This window comes from Macrobrachium nipponense, chromosome 2 (genome assembly GCF_015104395.2).
Source record: "Macrobrachium nipponense isolate FS-2020 chromosome 2, ASM1510439v2, whole genome shotgun sequence".
Classification (NCBI taxonomy): Eukaryota; Metazoa; Arthropoda; class Malacostraca; order Decapoda; family Palaemonidae; genus Macrobrachium; species Macrobrachium nipponense.
Genome location: NC_087201.1, coordinates 160,940,642 through 160,959,017, shown reverse-complemented (window position 1 = coordinate 160,959,017; position 18,376 = coordinate 160,940,642). Strand labels below are relative to the sequence as shown.

The 18,376-nt window shown below is 35.7% G+C and overlaps 1 protein-coding gene across 2 annotated transcripts in view; it reads left to right on the top strand.

Annotated features, from left to right (window-relative positions):
* Window positions 1–11,724, top strand: part of LOC135221099 (kynurenine/alpha-aminoadipate aminotransferase, mitochondrial-like) — a 29,047-nt gene extending 17,323 nt beyond the window's left edge. For both annotated transcript variants that reach the window (XM_064258903.1, XM_064258904.1), the window contains exons 4-11: window positions 2,347–2,536; window positions 5,864–5,983; window positions 6,514–6,663; window positions 7,131–7,310; window positions 8,080–8,206; window positions 9,892–9,941; window positions 10,917–11,075; window positions 11,488–11,724. In XM_064258903.1, coding sequence (XP_064114973.1) covers window positions 2,347–2,536; window positions 5,864–5,983; window positions 6,514–6,663; window positions 7,131–7,310; window positions 8,080–8,206; window positions 9,892–9,941; window positions 10,917–11,075; window positions 11,488–11,556 — 1,045 coding nt within the window. In that variant the 3' untranslated portion in view covers window positions 11,557–11,724. The remainder of the gene's footprint in view (window positions 1–2,346; window positions 2,537–5,863; window positions 5,984–6,513; window positions 6,664–7,130; window positions 7,311–8,079; window positions 8,207–9,891; window positions 9,942–10,916; window positions 11,076–11,487) is intronic.
* The last annotated feature ends 6,652 nt before the right edge of the window (window positions 11,725–18,376 follow it).

Genomic DNA, 18,376 nt, shown 5'->3' with positions numbered 1-18,376 from the left:
CTAATATGTCAGAATTAATTTCCAGTGTGTCTGGATATAAGTATTATACCAGACTTGATCTCAAGAAGACTTATTTGCAAATGGAAGTTGCTCCAGAAGACCGTAAATATTTTGTAATTAACACACATTTGGGTCTATATAGATATTTACGCTTACCATTTGGTATCCATTCTGCTCCTGCAATATTTCAGAAGTTCATTTCCCAATTGTTAGCTTTTTATGATTTTGCTTATCCATATCTGGATGATATTGTTATAGGTGGAGACTCACCAGCTGAACATGATAAACGTGCAACTAGCAGAGAGAAGAGCCCCATTAACTGTCCTTTTTTTCAGTCTGTTTCTTTTTTTAGTTTTAAAGAGTTTAACTTCACTGAACACTCGTTCGCATTCAGCATTAGAGTGCGGCAAGCAAAGAGCAGTTAGAGCAAAATTGGCTACGTCTGAAAAACAAGACTCTTTTTGGGACACTTCTCCCCAGAACTTATCAGGTGACTCATTAACGAGATGCTTAAGTTCATGTTGCAATATGGGAAACATTCTCCATTGATCATCCAGCTTTTGAAGTAGTGAGTGGTCATCTGGGGGTACAATCAGGGGAAGCTTAGATGCAAGAGGGAATAAGGAGGGGATTCTTTCTCTGAATTCTGATGAGAGAGCATTTTTTGGACAGAGAGTTTAACTTTGACAGGACACCATCATTGAAATTATACCTCTTCTTTATTTGTGTGCATGCCACTACAAGGAAACTTCTACACCTCTGATAAAACTCCTGCTGTTGAGCTTTCTTTTCCTGTATGGAGGGTTTTTTTAATCCCTGCATAACTTTAACGCCTAGGTACATTTGGTCCTGTCCATAAATGAGAGAAGGAGGTCTCTGAATAGCATGGACACTTTAGCATGGAGAACTGTTATTACTGCTTTATCTGACGGGAAAAAATTGTTGAACTCAGTAAACTTTGGAAGAACCCAGTCAAGGAACATGAAATATAACTTCATGAAAGGATCATGAAGGGAGTTGATAATCAACTATGTTGCTAATAGTTTCTCAGCGAACCACTTCTCCGAGAAAAATAGCTTCAGTGCATCCCACTGTTCCAATAGCCTTAGAACCACGTTACAATTGGAGACAAGCGGCGGCAAGCCATGTACGGACTCCGAAATAATTCTTTCTTTTTTTATAGAAATTAGCCTGTTTCATGGAGGAGTTCACCGACCATTTATATTTGTAATTAATTACTTATCAACACCTTAGAATTATCGCACAAACCGTACGATAATGGAAAATGCTATCGTGCATCGTACCAAGGCCGTTTTTATCGTACTTCTACGATAATTATCGTACGTGTGGCAACACTGTTTCAGCCACGGCGCGGTGGGAGCCTGTGTTGTTGGCACCTATGGCTTTGCCAGACGCACGAGCGTGGCCAACTTTAACCGTAAATAGAATAAAAGCTACTAAGGCTAGAGGGCTGCAATTTGGTATGTTTGATGATTGGAGGGTGGATGATCAACGTAGCTGTATGCAGCCCTCTACCCTCAGTAGTTTTCAAAATCTGAGAGCGGACATACAAATAGCCATATCAATAGTTTTCTTTTACGTAAAATTAAAAATCGGTGTACAAGAATACGTGATATATCATTACGACAGTGAAGCCTTGAAGTATTTCTGTCAAAGTTTTGCTCTGATTAGACATTACATATTTTTTTGTTTTTAGTTTTATTACATCACTTCAATTGACTCCCTCGTGGGAACTGAAAGCTGAATGAGGTCTTTTTAATAGTTTTTCTTTTGTTATCCATTTGAAACCACCTTAACGTTTCTAATTAATGTTACAAAAAATAAACTTACAAAGAATTAACAAGTCACAAGATGTAATTAGAGGCCCTTTATTGCAATCATTTTCCCCCGACTTGCAAAGGTTTTCTGTCCCTCAGAAAGAAATGAGGTTGAATTTTGCATATTTTTTTGGTCCATACCATTTATTTAAGAAGTCATCTCATAAGAAAAAGTACTCGTTTAAGTGCAATAATTTACCTGCAATCACTTGGCTTCAATAAATCTAACTTTTGAATAAGATATTCTATACAACGCAATCATCTTTGGACTGGAACATTCACACACTGATAAATGCAGAGTAAAAATATTCCATGGATTGATATATTACCAAGTGAAACATATAATAAGTAAATAATTAATAATTTAGTCAAAACATTTACTGATATCAAATCTGAACTCAAGATCCTACTCACAAAAATAAAACTGATATAAACACTGATGCTTCATTATCCCACAGCACTTTTATAGTCCGACCTCAAATCCACATTTTGCCAAAATCTGGCCTAGGTACCCGCCTTTGCTGACCCAGCTGAGAGAGATGACCCTCGAAATCCACAGCCCACCCCGTTGGTCCACGAGTGACGTCATCGTGACCCTCGGATGCCAGGACGGCATGGCCAAGGCTATCGAAATGATTCTGAATCCCGGAGACTCGATTCTCGTCGAGGAGCCTTGTTATTCCGACGCCCTTTGTATCGTGAGTTTTCACTTACTCGGGGAGTAAGCCCACAAACTACTTTGTTGTTGGGTGGGTCCTACCCTTTGGAAGGGCCTGAACAGCTGTTTTGCGTTGTGTTAAAGATAAAGCTATTTTAGGATGGGATGTTCGTGACTTATTTATTAGAATGAAAACGTAAAAAATGAATAATAAACATTTTAAACGATAAGTTAGGTATATAATGTTTACAACTTTTGCGTGAGGAAAAAAAAAAAAAACTTGCACGGGGTCCGAGTAAGCTGGAGGTAGGATCACGCCTTGTTGAGTCTTAACTACTCTCGTTTTCTATTCCCATTTTCTCTTTCAAGTTTAGACCTATTCCGAACCTCTCTCTATTGTATGTTAAGATTCCGAGTTTGTTAAGTAGTACTGTACTGTATGCTGAAGATTATATATATATATAGGGTACTGTAGGCTGAGAAATCTTCAGTAAGATATCTATCATATGTCTGGCTTTTTCAAATATCAGTCTACTTTATAATTTACAATATAGACACTCACAAAATGTCCCCGTTGTGTATGAGGGTATTATAATTATGTTTATTTCTTATACGTTTAATGTTAATAACTTTGTTGGTAATTATTACCTGAATGAAAAGGACTATTATATTACGTATATTATATATTATATATGAGCCTTTTCATTAATTTAAGCTGCCACGTCATGATAGGTTTTTGAAAACAGATCCTTTTTTGAAAACAGGTCATTTTTTGAAAACATCCTTTTTAAAAACAGGTCCTTTTTAGAAAACAGGTCTTTTTTTCAAACAAGTTCCTTCGTGTGATATTACTTATTTTGCTCAACCAATTGTTAACGAACTCAGATACTCGCAGTTTAAATTTATCCCTTACCAGATTCTGATAAAACAATAAGGGAAAGTCATACAAGATACATACATATACATGCACTTGGAATATTTATATTGTGTTGCTGTGTATATGTTTGTAAATAGATAAACAATATCGTTACTGATTCTTTTTACATGTATTACACAGTATAAAAAAACTAGCAAAAAAATAAGTTAGGGTATAATTAACACTGCCAAATTAGTTTACCTACGCACAGTTGGTTTTATGCATTCATAAGTTTACATTCAATGACTTCGTGCGTGCACACACATATATATTATTAATATATATATATATATATATATATATCTATATATATATATATATATATATATATATATAGTGACGAAGTGCCAAGTATCTGGTTACCATTAATTACTTGGGTGGAAAGTGGCCAAAGATCTTGTTACTACACTTACCATTCATTAACTGATACCTCACCAAAGCCAGACACCTGAACCCTCATCACAGGTATTAAACGACTGAATACTCTAAAGGCAACAGTGATCCCTTAACAACTTACCAGTATTGCAGAAAATCAGACTAAGTTCATCAAAACAGGTGTGAGGTAATCTTGTAAGTAATTAAATTAATCAAAGGGCATCACTCCATCAACAACTTTAAAAGTCTAAGTATTTCCCTGATTTCAGAAGTCTAAATACTTCCCTGGTTCTAAGTCACTTCAAGTTAATGAAGGAAAACAGATCAATTACCACTCTATGTTTCTACCTAACATCAATATAATCAAATGCAAATATACTGGTGTAAGATAAAGAAAACACTTATAAAAGTTTTAAATACAAAAATTTATTATTAAACTCAGAATTTATAAGTGAAATTCACAATATCAGGGAAATTACTGTTACTTGAAAACAAAGTAAATTTTAATTAATTCTTGAATCAAATTAAGTAAAATTAAATCAAAATTAATTTTCACAAAATTCAAGAAAACTAATTCAATCAAAATTCAAAAGTGTTAGGCAATAATTGAAAATTTGAAATTAATTCACAAGGGCTAAACAATAATAAAACCTGAAAAGAATTCTAAGTAGATGCAAATTAATTCACAAGTGTTAGATTTAATTAAATGTGCAATGATTAAGCAATGAAAATAACTAAGTCAATTAAATTGTGAATGCAAATGAAAATACAGAAAAATGTGGACAATATCAAAATAAAAAGGCACACTTCAACAAGAAAATGAACAAATGCACAAAAAAATGAAACAAACACAAAACACAAAAATGTGTAAAAGTGTAAATTTTTTCACTCAAAACATTGTAACCATCAGTTTTTTACCAAACCTTCATAACCATCTGTTATTAGTTATTAGTTAACCACTGTTCCTATCCGTTATTAGCTAACCACTGTTCCTATCAGTTATTAGTTTTTAGATATTAGTTGCAACTAATAAAAATATAACACACTTTACCTTGGTATACCAACTTCTTCCTTCAAAAAAATTAACTTTCCCAAAAACCAGGCGCCGTTACGAAACAATGTTTGTTCAGATTCCACAAAAAACACTATTTAACACTAAACAAACTCTAAGAAATATAAAATCTGGAATTTACAAATTACGAGTGACCATTCAATGAGTACGCAATCGTTACGTTACTTTAAAAATCAAAAGTGCTATGCGATGGAGAGAGAGAGAGAGAGAGAGAGAGAGAGAGATGTGAACGGTTTGAGAATCTATGCCCGAATGAAATTCTCTTCCTTACGGAAGCTGGACAGGGGAGACACAAAACGTTTTTGGCAATAATGCTTCCAGAAGCTTCGAAATCTTTCGCAACTTTACATACAAAATGTGTAATCTACACGTGGCACTCGGCAAAGACATACACGCATGAGACTATTCTGTTTAAAAAAGACACATACTCGATTCAATCGACCGAAGCAGAAGCCCCTTATCACACATGATGATAGATTCCCAAAACACATTGAAGATTCGAGCTCGCTTATCAAACGTGTTGACAGATTAGGAAAGCAAACGGACCTCGGAGTTCCTCTAATCTCACAATGCTGACATAATAGGGAAACAATCGTAGTTTTGAATGGGCAAAGAAAATCTCTCTCTTTCTACATTCTATGTTATATATATTATTCTTTTACATTATGTTATGCAAAATCTGAACACACATTTAAAACATCCTATTTCCAAGCTATCTAGGAATCTGAAAAAATGTTCCACAAAATCTTATACACAATATTTTATACAATCGAAAAGGGGAAATATGCATTTTGAAAGTAGCAATATATAATAATATACACGGAAAATTCTGTTTAAAAAAGGACGGTAGGCTACATCTGTACGAATTCTAAGCAACTAAACAATGCGAACATTTACCTACACTGATCATTGCCTTTACCGATTATTTTATATAACCCACAAAAGTGTATCTATGTGTGTACAACTTTTTGTTAAAAGGCTGTTATTTATTTATTTATTTTTAGTTGTCAGCCGTGACGCCAAACTTCTTGATGGTTGACACAGATGAGTATGGAATGTGCCCCAATTCCCTGAGGAGAGTTCTCCAGGAGACGGAGAAGAGTAACCCAGACAAGATGCCCAAGGTGAGATTGTACGCTGATTTCTTTTATTTCTATCATTATAACGGGTATTTCTCCATTGTACTGGACCTGGTATACTATATAATTTAGGCCAATGGCTGGCCAAGCGCTGTGTCCTATGAGGTCATTCAGCGCTGAAAGGAATGTTGACACAATGCGAAAACCAAGATGGGAGAGAATATTACTGGAGGTGTAGTAAAAGGAACGGTAGGTAACGCCTGTGGGGTACGTCTTCTCTGTTGTAAGTCATATTTTGTTCCTCACTGTACATGTTTCGTTGTAATTTACGTTCAGAAATTAAATATTTGATTTCACTTACAACAGTTTAAATATAATGACTGAAATTGCACATGAGAGAGAGAGAGAGAGAGAGAGAGAGAGAGAGCTTATTTCGATACTTCTCAAGACCAGTCTACTCGGTTTACGTTTTCTTTAATGGTGGCTTCGTTTTCTTCCAGTTACCACTCGCACTTCTAACCTAAAACAAACTGTATGTTGCCCTTTATATTCGACGAAAATTCTCACCCTTCCAGTTGATGTACTTGGTTCCGAATGCCAGCAATCCGGCGGGGAAGACGATGAACGAGGAAAGAAAGAGGAAGATATATTCCCTAGCATCAGAATACAACTTCATCATCTTGGAGGACGATCCCTACTACTACCTTCAGTATGGAGATCCCGAGGTGAGTGCTTTTTAAGGGAAGAGGAATTAATATTTTAGCTATTTTATTTCCTCTGGGACTTGTAGGGTAAACGAACGAGCGGCGACATAGCGGCCACTTCGCAAAAGCGTTTGAATTATGCCATTAAATCTTAATTTAGGAGAAAACACTCACTTCGAGAGAAGCGCATAGGTCTGTATGCTGCCTGGATGGGCCACAACTCTCTGACTAGATGTCTCATGGCAGCGAATGCAAGAGCTTTTTCGGGAAGGTGGCCATAGGCTATGTCGCCACTCGGTGTTTTACCCTATACGAGTACTTGAGGTTCAATGACGAACGTTTGCTGGCGGTTCTAAACCTTGTGCATTTGTCTTTTCATGATGGGTCTAAATTTCTTTGCAAATAATTGCAGACTAATGACAATGCGGTATATTTTACGCTAACGTTACTCCTGCCATTGATTCAAGCTCTCTCTCTCTCTCTCTCAGAAAGCCCCACCGAGCTTCCTGAGCTTGGACACAGATGGCAGAGTGTTACGCATGGATTCATTCTCCAAAATAGTGAGCGCTGGTCTTCGTGTGGGTTACATCACTGGTCCTGTTGAGCTGCTGAACAGAATTGTGTGGCACATGCAAGCTAGTGTTCTGTGCCCACCAGGAATCACGCAAGTAAAGCAAGACTGCGGTATTTGCTTCGCTGATAACGCATTTTGCATTAAGAGGTCACACTAATACTTTCTTTCCAACTGCGATACTTTTAGATGCCAGTACCAAATGTTGTGTTATATTTTAAAATTAATTTGCTAAAGTATATCCTACAATGTTTAAAATGTTGATCATTATTGGAGAAGGTAAGTTAGTACGTGACCAGATTCTGTAACTAAATTATTGCTTTCATTATTTCTTTTGGGGGTACGTTAGGTGGGGTAGGGTGGGGCGCGGGGGTTGGCTGCAGTGAGAGTCATTTTCCTCTTGAATTTTGATACTAGACCCCAATACTTTTTTGCCTGAAACATGTAAAACAAAAGCCATTATTTTGACAGACGTTTTATAACAACAGATATGCTGTTTTTATTCTGAAGTTTGATGAGCAAAACTTAAATTTAGTCTTGAACTGAATGTGAAATCTAGTGTTTCACAACTCAAACGTATCCAAAAGCTTCTAAAGAGGCAGAGACTAGTAGAATCTCCTAAGGTAAGGACGTAGTCCCTACTACTTATTGCCACTTGATGCAAAGTTAATAGCATCGTTTTCTCTGTACTGAATAATGGACAGTGTTTTCCCCGTTATGATTTCATTTTTTGTCATCGATGTTAGGATAAACTGCTTGTGTTATTATGAGAATTCCCTGCACCCCTAATGAGCACCCAATGCAAGATAAACAAAATATGTTTTATTCTGTTATTCATCACTTAATATTCACGTCTTTTACGACAGGTTATGATCAGCGAACTCCTGAAAGAATGGGGAGATGAGGGATTCAAAAACCACATAACGAACCTGAGGAATTTCTATCGGTCACAACGCGATGTCATGTTACAAGCTGCTGATACTTATCTCAAAGGTGCTTTACTGTAGTACTCGTGTAGATTTTGAGCATTCTAAGGGTGAGTTTACACTACGCTTCACCGCACGCTGCATACGTAAGATTCATCACCAACTCCTCCCAAATTCTTGTTAGCCCCGCCTACTGGACTGCTCATTAGGGTGAGTTAGTGGTGTGGCGTGAGTCTTGATGAGCAGTCCAGTAGGCGGGGCTATGAGCAGTCCAGTAGGCGGGCCTAACAAGAATTTGGGAGGAGTTGATGACGAGTCTTACGTATGTTGCGTGCGGTGAAGCCTAGAGTAAACTCACCTTTAGTCCACATAAAGTAAAGGATATGGACTTACAAGACTAAAACTGATTCTGAGATGTCAGAACGGGATAAGATTTTAAGCGCTGGGACCTGTGAGGTCATTCAGCACTGAAAGGGATATTGAGAGTAGGAATGTTTTAAGGGTATATTGGGAAGAAAGCCTCGCAGTCGCACTATGAAACCATTGTTAAGAGAGGGTGGAAAGTAAGAGGGAAGAAAGAGAATACAAACAGAGGTCCAGTAAAAGGAATGAAAGGGGTTGCAGCAAAAGGCCAAAGGGACGCTGCAAACAACATTTAGTAATGCCTACAGAGCACCGCATGAGGTGCACTGACGACACTTCCAGCCTACGGAGCAGAGATATCAGACTTTCTAATAAGAAGCAATGCCAGGGAAAGATTACATTTATAGTAGGTCTATGTATCTGTAGAAGTGGAATGAGAAACTCGAAAGGATGAGGAATGAATCGGAAATGATAGAGAACAAGGCGTGATCTTATTTGCAGCTTACTCGGGAAGTGTGTTAAAATCTACAATCAAATAGATCGTTGCTTCACTAACGAAAATGAAAATAAATACGCTATATTTTATTGGAAATAATTGTTCTGTACTGGTTATCATGCACATTATTTACTTCTTACATTTTCATTCTAATGAGTAATTCATGAATCTCTTATCCTAAAATTTCTGTATCTTGAACTCCACGCGAAACCTTCAGACCTTTTTAAGCTTTTCCATAGACCTTTCCTAGCCCCCAAACAAGAACAACTGCAGTAAGAACAAGAAGAACAAAGTAGTTTGGAGGCTTGCTCCCCGAGTAAGCGAAAATCGTAGTGTCGACCAGTTACCATAATGATTGTTTTAACTATAAGGAATCAGTTAGGCCTATGGCTCCTTTTCTATTATTGCCCTTTAAAAGCATGATCTACAACATGACTTATATTCTTTATCAACTATTCCTTTACGTTTACTCAAATTGAGGACAAACATCTAATGCACTTTTTATTTATAGCAGTTGTGATTGTACTATTGACAGCTGGAGTTATGCTTGCTTGTCAGCTGCCTTCCTTTCATTTAAACTAGTAACATTTTTATTTTTTGCTTTGTTTTTCTCACTCAAAGTCACTTGCACAATTTTCATCACTGAATTCGCTGATATTTGGTTTTTATTATTATTTTGAAATTTGTAAGGATGGTTGGTTTTATTGGTACAACAGAGTATTTATAAAGTTCATTAGCTTCACAAAATTCATCACAGTAGTAAATTCCGGAGGGAAAATGGACATTAAAACTGTATTAAAACCTAACAAAATTATAGGGATAAAGATATGATCTATAATTTCCAGGATAAAACAGAACAGCACTTCGACATTAATTCCTCTTTTGAACTTCAGGCTTATGTGAGTGGACTATACCGGACGGAGGCATTTTCGTGTGGTTCAAGGTAATTTTGCCTCTCTCTCTCTCTCATTTCAGTGATCAAGCCACGTTCCTGGTGGTTCATTTCTATTATTATAATAAATTACATTAAAACCATTCAATAAAATTAATACAATTGTATCATGACACATATGTAAATAAGTAATGTATAGGGGACATGTACTATTATGAAAAACGAGCAATAAGAACTTTCTAATTTCATATATCTCTCAAATGAGTTGTCTGTTTCGGCATTGTAGTATACTTTATGTGAAACTAATAGGTTCGAAGATACCATCGACATCTTTCTCTCTCTTGTATATATACTTTGTCAACTATACTGTTGTTTTTTTTTTACATCTGTCCATCCGCCTGTGGTGTTTGCACATGGTAACACTGTGTCCCGGGCTTTAAATAATACCCTATTTCGAATATTAAAGGTGTAATTCGCACAGTAAATTATTAAAACTCTTTTCAGTTGCAAATGTACACCCAGATATCCTATTATTTACCTAAAACTTACACATAGCGTAACTATTTAAAGACCGGGACGCAGTGTTACCATGCGCAAACACCACAGGCGGATGGACAGATGGATAAAAACAGAGTATAGTTACTATAAAAAAACTGTTTTTTCCATCTGTCCACCCGCCTGTGGTGTTTGCATATGGTAACACTGTGTCCCGGGCTTTAGATAGTTACGCTATATGTAAGTTTTAGATAAATAAAAGGATTTCTGGGTGTACATTTGCAACTGAAAAGTGTTTTAATAATTTACTGTATCCGAATTACACCGTTAATATTCGAAATAAGATTTTATTATTATTGTTGAATGTAAGCTGAATGTAACTATCTAAAGCCCGGGACGCAGTGTTACCATAGGCAAACACCACAGGCGGGTGGACAGATGGAAAAAAACCGAGTATAGTTATATTTCAAAGCCCCTTATGAAAATATGATGCATATTATAAAGTAATAATATTCTCTTCACTCCGACAAGGTACTTGGCGTTAATGACACAGAAGCTATGATAAAAAATCGTGCCGTGAAAAAGGACGTGATGCTGGTACCGGGGAATAATTTCATGTTGGACACAAAGAAGCCTTGCCAGTACATGAGAGCTGCTTACTCTAACGTCACTCCAGAGCAAATCGTGGTGGTAAGTAAGTTCTCGTGATCTATTCAGTTCATCTACTGTTTGTAGAGTGCTGTGACGACAAAATTAATTTTAGTAGTAACGCATAAGTCGTATGATTTGACCAATGTCCAAGAATATAGTCTCAGTCGCACCGGTAAATAGTTTGAATCTGTACTATAGGTCTAACTTTCAACGTTGCTTTGTTAAGAAAAAGTTTAATCGTTAATCCGTTGTTGACATTCATTTCCAATATTTTGACTAAAGAATCCATATATTTTTTCTTAAAAAATAATTAGTCCTTTCTGGTCACTGGTATGACTTTGGTAATCATTTATTTGTAGACTAGCAATGCCGGTCATTGCATTCATTATAAAATTATAAAATGACCACACGTGAGCATATTGGTGTAATCACTTGTTCCTTATCATTTCAGGCTCTTAAAAACTTGGCAGAACTGATCAGAGAGGAGATTGCCCTTCAGGATTCGTTGACAACAGCCTAACACGTTCAGCTTAGACTAAGAGAGCCGGTATCTTTTATTCAACATTTGGACTGAAAAGGGCGCACTACAAGAAATCCTCCTTTTACAATAATAAAATTTTTGGAGTAAAATCAGCTAATTGATGATAGTCATACTTTTATACGATTACTGAATAAACATACGTGTAACCTCTTGCCTTATTATAAGAGAACTCGACACAATACCCTGAGAGCGCGCTCACAACTCCAACGAATCCAGAATGCCGACAGACCTACGAGTCCGCTACCCTCCCCATCAAGGGTTGCCACTCCTCATACCCAGGAGGGCTGCCAGAAAGAAATAGTTGCCCACAATTCTAAAATCTGCCACAATAGGTCAAGCTACCCTTGGTCTTTGTTGGTTTTAATCATTCGTCACTGCCTTCAGCCTAACAGCGTTGTGTCTCTTTTGTAAAATTATTTGTCTTGGGACTAATATTAATGTCTTTTTATTATCCGAACGATGAACACATTTTAAACAAACAGAACATCAAGCTTCTAAACCAGTATAAACGAACAAATAAAATAAATCTTTATGAAAATACAAAAAAAAAAAAAATATATATAAAAAAATATTGGAACAAATGAACAGCAGTCGGGGTACTATAAGTAAAAATAAAATTATTGCAGCAGCCGTAGTGTTGCACTTCTTAAATATGAAATCAATCCGAATTAGTCTCAAGTTATAAAACTTGATTACTAGATATAAAAGGTCACGTGCAAGTTTTTAATGGTTATCAGGGAGCACTGGATATGATTAGTATTCGTCGAGGCCCAAGTAAAAATAGACTGTTATTATGAAAGGACGGGATGAATACATGGTTTTAAATCAAATTTAGCCAAGCAAGTTTGATAAGAACAAAATGATGATGGCATATCATGAAGTGGATGAAGACTGGCCTAGTAAGTACATGATAGTAAGTAACAGCACAATGCCGCCTTCATCTTAAACAACATCTGAGGATGTGGTTATAGAATCAGTGGAGTGGAATTATAAGCTATTGGAAATGTTGGGAGAAAGAGCAGGGCTTAAGTGGTGCCATTGACGAAACTGGAGGTCAGAGAAGGATGAAAATGAGACTTCCAAACAATATAATAAAACGAGATGTTCGTGTTGTTGCATACAACAGGGGTGATAAAAATGTGGTACGATACAAACTCCTCAAGGGTAAATTTGAGCAAGCGCTTCACAGATTGAAGGTAAAACTGAATAATGCAAAAGGTTTTGGGGGAAGGGGGAGCGGGTTTTGCTTTAGAGTCGTCGTATAAATTCGGAAATGCTTGTGCTTAGAAGCAAACCAATATATTGTCAGTTACAGTACAAGGCTAGGCCTATAGCATGTACTATGCTACCTAGGCCACCGGTGGCCTCGATGCTACCCTCTTTCCGTAGGCAAATCTCATAATATTTACAACAATCTAATTAACTGAATTTATTGAAAAAAATTGGGGTTGCTAAACTTATGAATCATATAAATGCATACACACTGCTCACAGCTCCCAGAAGTAAGGAAAATGCTTGCCCACGGTAACAATTTGGGCGGCGTGGCATTAAGTGAGCAACACTGTTATCCTAGCTTCTGTGTGTGTGTGTGTGGGCACGCACGTTTCCGATTTCAAACATTTGCTGGCTGCCCGAGCGCATGACCAAGAGTCCAAGACCACCGAGATAGAAGGCCTGTTCGATGTTTTGTGACGTAAGCAAGGGTGGTCCGAGACTCCGAGCTGCTAGCACCGACTACGCTGCCAGACGAAAGAAATATAAACAAACCCTCGCCAGAATCTATCATTTTTGGTCTGCCAGTTATTAATTTACTTATTTTCTCGTCTACACTAATTAGTGTACACCAAATAATACTTACTCGAAACACAAGTTATAAGATTAATATAAAATGCTGAACCAAAACAATTTTAGTTACAATACAGTCTATCAAAGAATAAAAAGCAGTGCATAGGTTAACATCACTAAAAAAACATGGTTCTTTCTACTAGTGTATGTGAATGAAATAATTCTCTCTTACATACAGTCATTATTTTGGTATTTAAATTTTCTAACTTTCTCTTTGGCTACAATAGTTATTTTCTTGAACAATTATTCAATGAATCGTTAGTAGAAACCCATATTGTTCATTTTTCTGTACTATAACCTTCATTACTTATTGAGCAACTTATCTATTATTTACCCTTTGACATTTAAAAGTTTAAATTCATGATGGTCGACCAATTGTATAATTTTGATATTTGGATCCTGAATAAAAGGGGAGTGATTTTTTCCAATAGTTAGTAAAGCTTGGAGGATATATTCATTGGATATTTGTAAAACTAAATGAACATTTTGTTTCTCAAAGGTGTAGGGAGATAATGCTTTTAATGATAGTTTATATGAATGTTCATTGAGTAAACATCTATATCATGAAGTTTTTCAAAGGGCTGAATGGTGCATAATGATCGAATTTCGTTTTCCAAATTATTGACATCAAAGGAGAACAGAGGTAACTTCATTGTTTTATTTATAACTTCCTGGCCAAGCTAATTATTCCTGATATATTTTAACAATTTTAATGAAACATACACGAAAAAGGGCATTTGTTACTCTGAAATGGGTGAGGATACACCATAGACAGCTGTGGAATGCTGGGAAAATAGGACATTGCTTTCCCAATGATAACATTATGATGTTACAATGCAAAGCACTGTAAAAATGATTTTTTCTATGCCTATAATTACTTTCTTCAGTGTGCAGTGCAGAACATCAGCTTTCATGCTTTAACTGGGAATTTGTGCAACTTAACGTGAATTTAGACTACCTGTTCCACATAAAGTAAAATGCACCTGTTGCAGCTTCACTATAGCCAAAGGCTGAACCAACAATATTTCTGCCTTTATAATGAAAATATGGTATTAAGTACGTGAGTTTCATGCACCATCAGTATCACTATTATGTCATTGGGTAGTAATGATTTACATTTACTCTTGATGTACAGTGGTGCTCAAATCTCATGATGCGACATGATTCTTTTAGTATCGTCCAGATTCTCAGACTCAACGTGACGTTGCCAAGTAGTGCTTTTTTTTTTTTTTTTTTTTTTTTTTTTTTTTTTTTTTTGTAATGTCACACGTCGAAACGTTTTCGAATTCACAGCTAGCCCTATTTTCTTTATGGAGAAATTTATATGATCCCTTTTATGCATTGGTATAATTCGTAATCTGTGTGATTTGAACTGGTTTTTTTTTCTTTTTACGTTACTCAGTTCAGTGTGGTGTGATAAGGTTAGCGGTGCTAGCAATGAAAACCACTTAACATCTATTCGGACTGGGCAACATAACCACGTCTGCAGCATTATGACAGTAAACCTGATAAGCCCAACTAACAGTCATAACAACATTTTCAAAATAGAAATATGAATTAAAACAAGTTTTCTTTGAATGTTGAAGTTTTCGGCTGCATTTAAGCTGCCTGTATGGTGCAAAATGGTTTATAGGCCTAAAAAATTAATCTACGCCTTCTGAGATGTAATCTGTTACTGATGAATTTATTTGTAGAGATTGCCTGTTCTTTGAGGAATACAATAGGAATATGAATTACTACCAGTTTTCTTTTAATGTTGAAGTTTCAGGCTGTGTTTAAGCTGCCTGTATGTTGCAAAATGATTTATGGGCCTAAAAGAATAATCTAAGCCTTCTGAGATGTAATCTGTTACTATTGTTTTTAATTTGTAGAGATTGCCTGATTTTAATTATATGGAGAAGATGGCTAATAATCGAAATATCATAAGTATTAATGTCAAAGCGTATGGAACACTTATTTTTCTACTGGTTTAAAATATTATTTTCTTAAAAGTCCTTCTGCTCGCTTTTGGTGTATAATTTATTCTTTGATAAGATAACTTGAAGTGCAAGAATGTGTAGATAACCTCATTTGCTTTCTGGCCAGAAATTGTTAATATAGAGATGTGAATGTTAAGTGTAAAGTAAAGAAATCTAACACTAGGCCTATGAATAATATCTTGGCTTTGACAAATAGGCGAATATTTGCTAGTATGCCATCATTTTTTAAATATTTAAGAAAGATAACAAATAATTATGTATGAAAATCCAATTATTCCTCTAACACATATAAGGTAAATGTTTTCAAGATAATTTCATGGTCGCTACTCATTGTAGACCTACATATGTTACACCAGGTGGTTGTTGTTCCACCGACACTAATGAATGGTATGTCAAACACAGGGTTGCCGCGAAGTCCGCACATCACCGAGAAACTAGCTCCGCACCGGGAGGTGTAGCGTTAATTGCCAAGCAATGTTATTTTGCTACACTAACTAGACGAAATAGTCACCCTGGTTATATCATATTAACCGCATCTTTACCATTATATGAGTTGGGCTTACTAATTAAACCTTTTTGGAGTTAGATTTTCCCCTTTCCGAAATTCAGTTGCTTCATATCTTTTGAAACATTACGTAACTTCAATGATAGTTAAATTTAGAGCCGAACGAGATACGCGGACAGTGTTCAGTCTTAAAGCAGATTGTATTACATTCGAGTAATATATTAATATATAATATATATATATATATATATATATATAGATATATATATATATATATATAATATATATAATATATAAATATATAATGTATATTTCGTTTTTAATTACGATTGTTATACATGATTTGATGCGTAAATTAGGCTACAAAGTGAACACGGGCAAGTGAATTTATTCATAAAGTTTTCAGCAAAAAGTGGGAAGTTACAAAAAATATGCACTGAAATGTATTTCTTTACTAAAAACGGTTGCTTTTCATTCATTTTGCGTTCCCCATTGAGTAAGTTGACAAGCTCCATAAATCCTTCGATATTCATAAGTAGTTTTTCTTTCTTTTCTTTTTAAACCCACATTTGTCACTTTAGGTAATATGCTGTATGTTATATAAAAACGTTTGCTGAAGTAATAATGATAATAAACAACCTAACATATACCATAGGTCTAGGCTTAAAATCAATGTCATAAGCATTGTAAACTGACAAAAACGATATGAAACATGTAGGTCTATATGCCACCTTTTATGATCCAGATATTTTGAAATGAGATATTTCCCCAAGAGAATGGACAGCATATTATGCATGTTTTATGGCATACATATGGCAATCCTATGCCAAACGAATGCCCTATTCTGGGCTATGAGTTTAAAAAAATTGGAAAAGAGCACATCATAATTGGTTCTTTTTTATCAATAAGCTACATTAATATAAAGAAATTTCACGATTATATAATGCACCACTTCCTAGCATACTGATATCGAAACTTATTTGGTTATAATCAGTTGAATCACTTCAACTAATGCAGTTACCTAATACATATTTGCAGTTGTTTTCTAAAAAAATAAAATAAAATAAAATAAAATAAAAACTCATTAAACATGACTAAGTTTACAATAATGTAAGTCAGACTTCACCCTAAGATTAATTCACAAATTAACCAAATTTTACTAACCTATATATATAATTATAAAGGCAAATTGAAGATTGCTGGACCTAAAGAATGAATGCATTGTAAGACATCACGTTTGGGTTACATCATCTACTGTTGTCAAAATCGGTTCTTAACTGACAATCGTATGATCATATATGATATTAGCGCGTGAACACTTGAGACTAGTGAAAATGGTTCATTTTTCAAAAATGTAGGCTAAACCAGTCTTTCTTTATATTGCACCTGACCTAACATGTTGCCCACAACTCCTACCTAGAATGCAGACTGTATTTATATTGCAGTCGAAAGTCATTCAGTGAGAAAAGTCAAATTGGACGTACCTGTTGCAGGGAAATGACTAATTACCAGGTATATAAGTTATATTAAAAACAAACTGTTCTAATAAGCATTAACTTAGATAATATGAAAGTTATTACAGGAACTTAGTAGATATGTGCATTTTTTTTATCAATCAATCCATGCGCCATATTCATAACGGTTTTCTGAGCGTCGAGGAAATTTTCAGCCTGGTTCCGAAATAATTCAGAAAATAGCATTAACATGTCAGGGAGAGAATTCGTTAAAGGATTTTCCTGCTCTCTCTCTCTCTCTCTCTCTCTCTCTCTCAAATAGTACCTGGCCATGTGCATTTCTCTCCATGTAAGTAGAACGCGTTTTTTGTGTGCTAAACAGGCTGATGTTCAAGCAATATGTAGAGTTTTTTTTATTTTTTTTTGAGTTCTCGGTTCCGTTGTTGTGTTGGGATGCGCCCGGTGTGCTGGTCCTTGGCGGCAAGTTGTAACGGATTTACAATAAACCTTGTATCCGGCCCTGTATTTAATTATGCTCGTCCTAACAAGATATATAGCGGAAATATACATATCTGAGAAAGTAAATAATGAATATTCTACCAAGCATCACCTTACTGAATCATAAAAGACCCAGAAATTGTCTTAAACGCTGGAATTTATCCTCTACTTCAATGAGAGCAATACTCTCAAAGAGTGAGATATTATAAGTTCAGAAAAAAAAAAGCGTAATCATCTTTTGTAAATAGCAGGGGGAGGAGCATGGCTCGAGAGCCAACATCAATTGTCCCCACACAACATGGCTAGTCTCATGTGAAAGAGATCTCTCACAAAATGCAATGCAGATAAGAATATCTTCCTCTGGGCAAGATAAACCTAGACCATGAAGATACGACAATGATTTAAGATTAGAATTTGAGCCTTAAGGATAACGGCTAAACTAACTGAAAATAAACTGAAATGTGACAAAGATATTATCTGTCCGGATAACGCCAAGTACTAGTACTATTAAAAGGAAG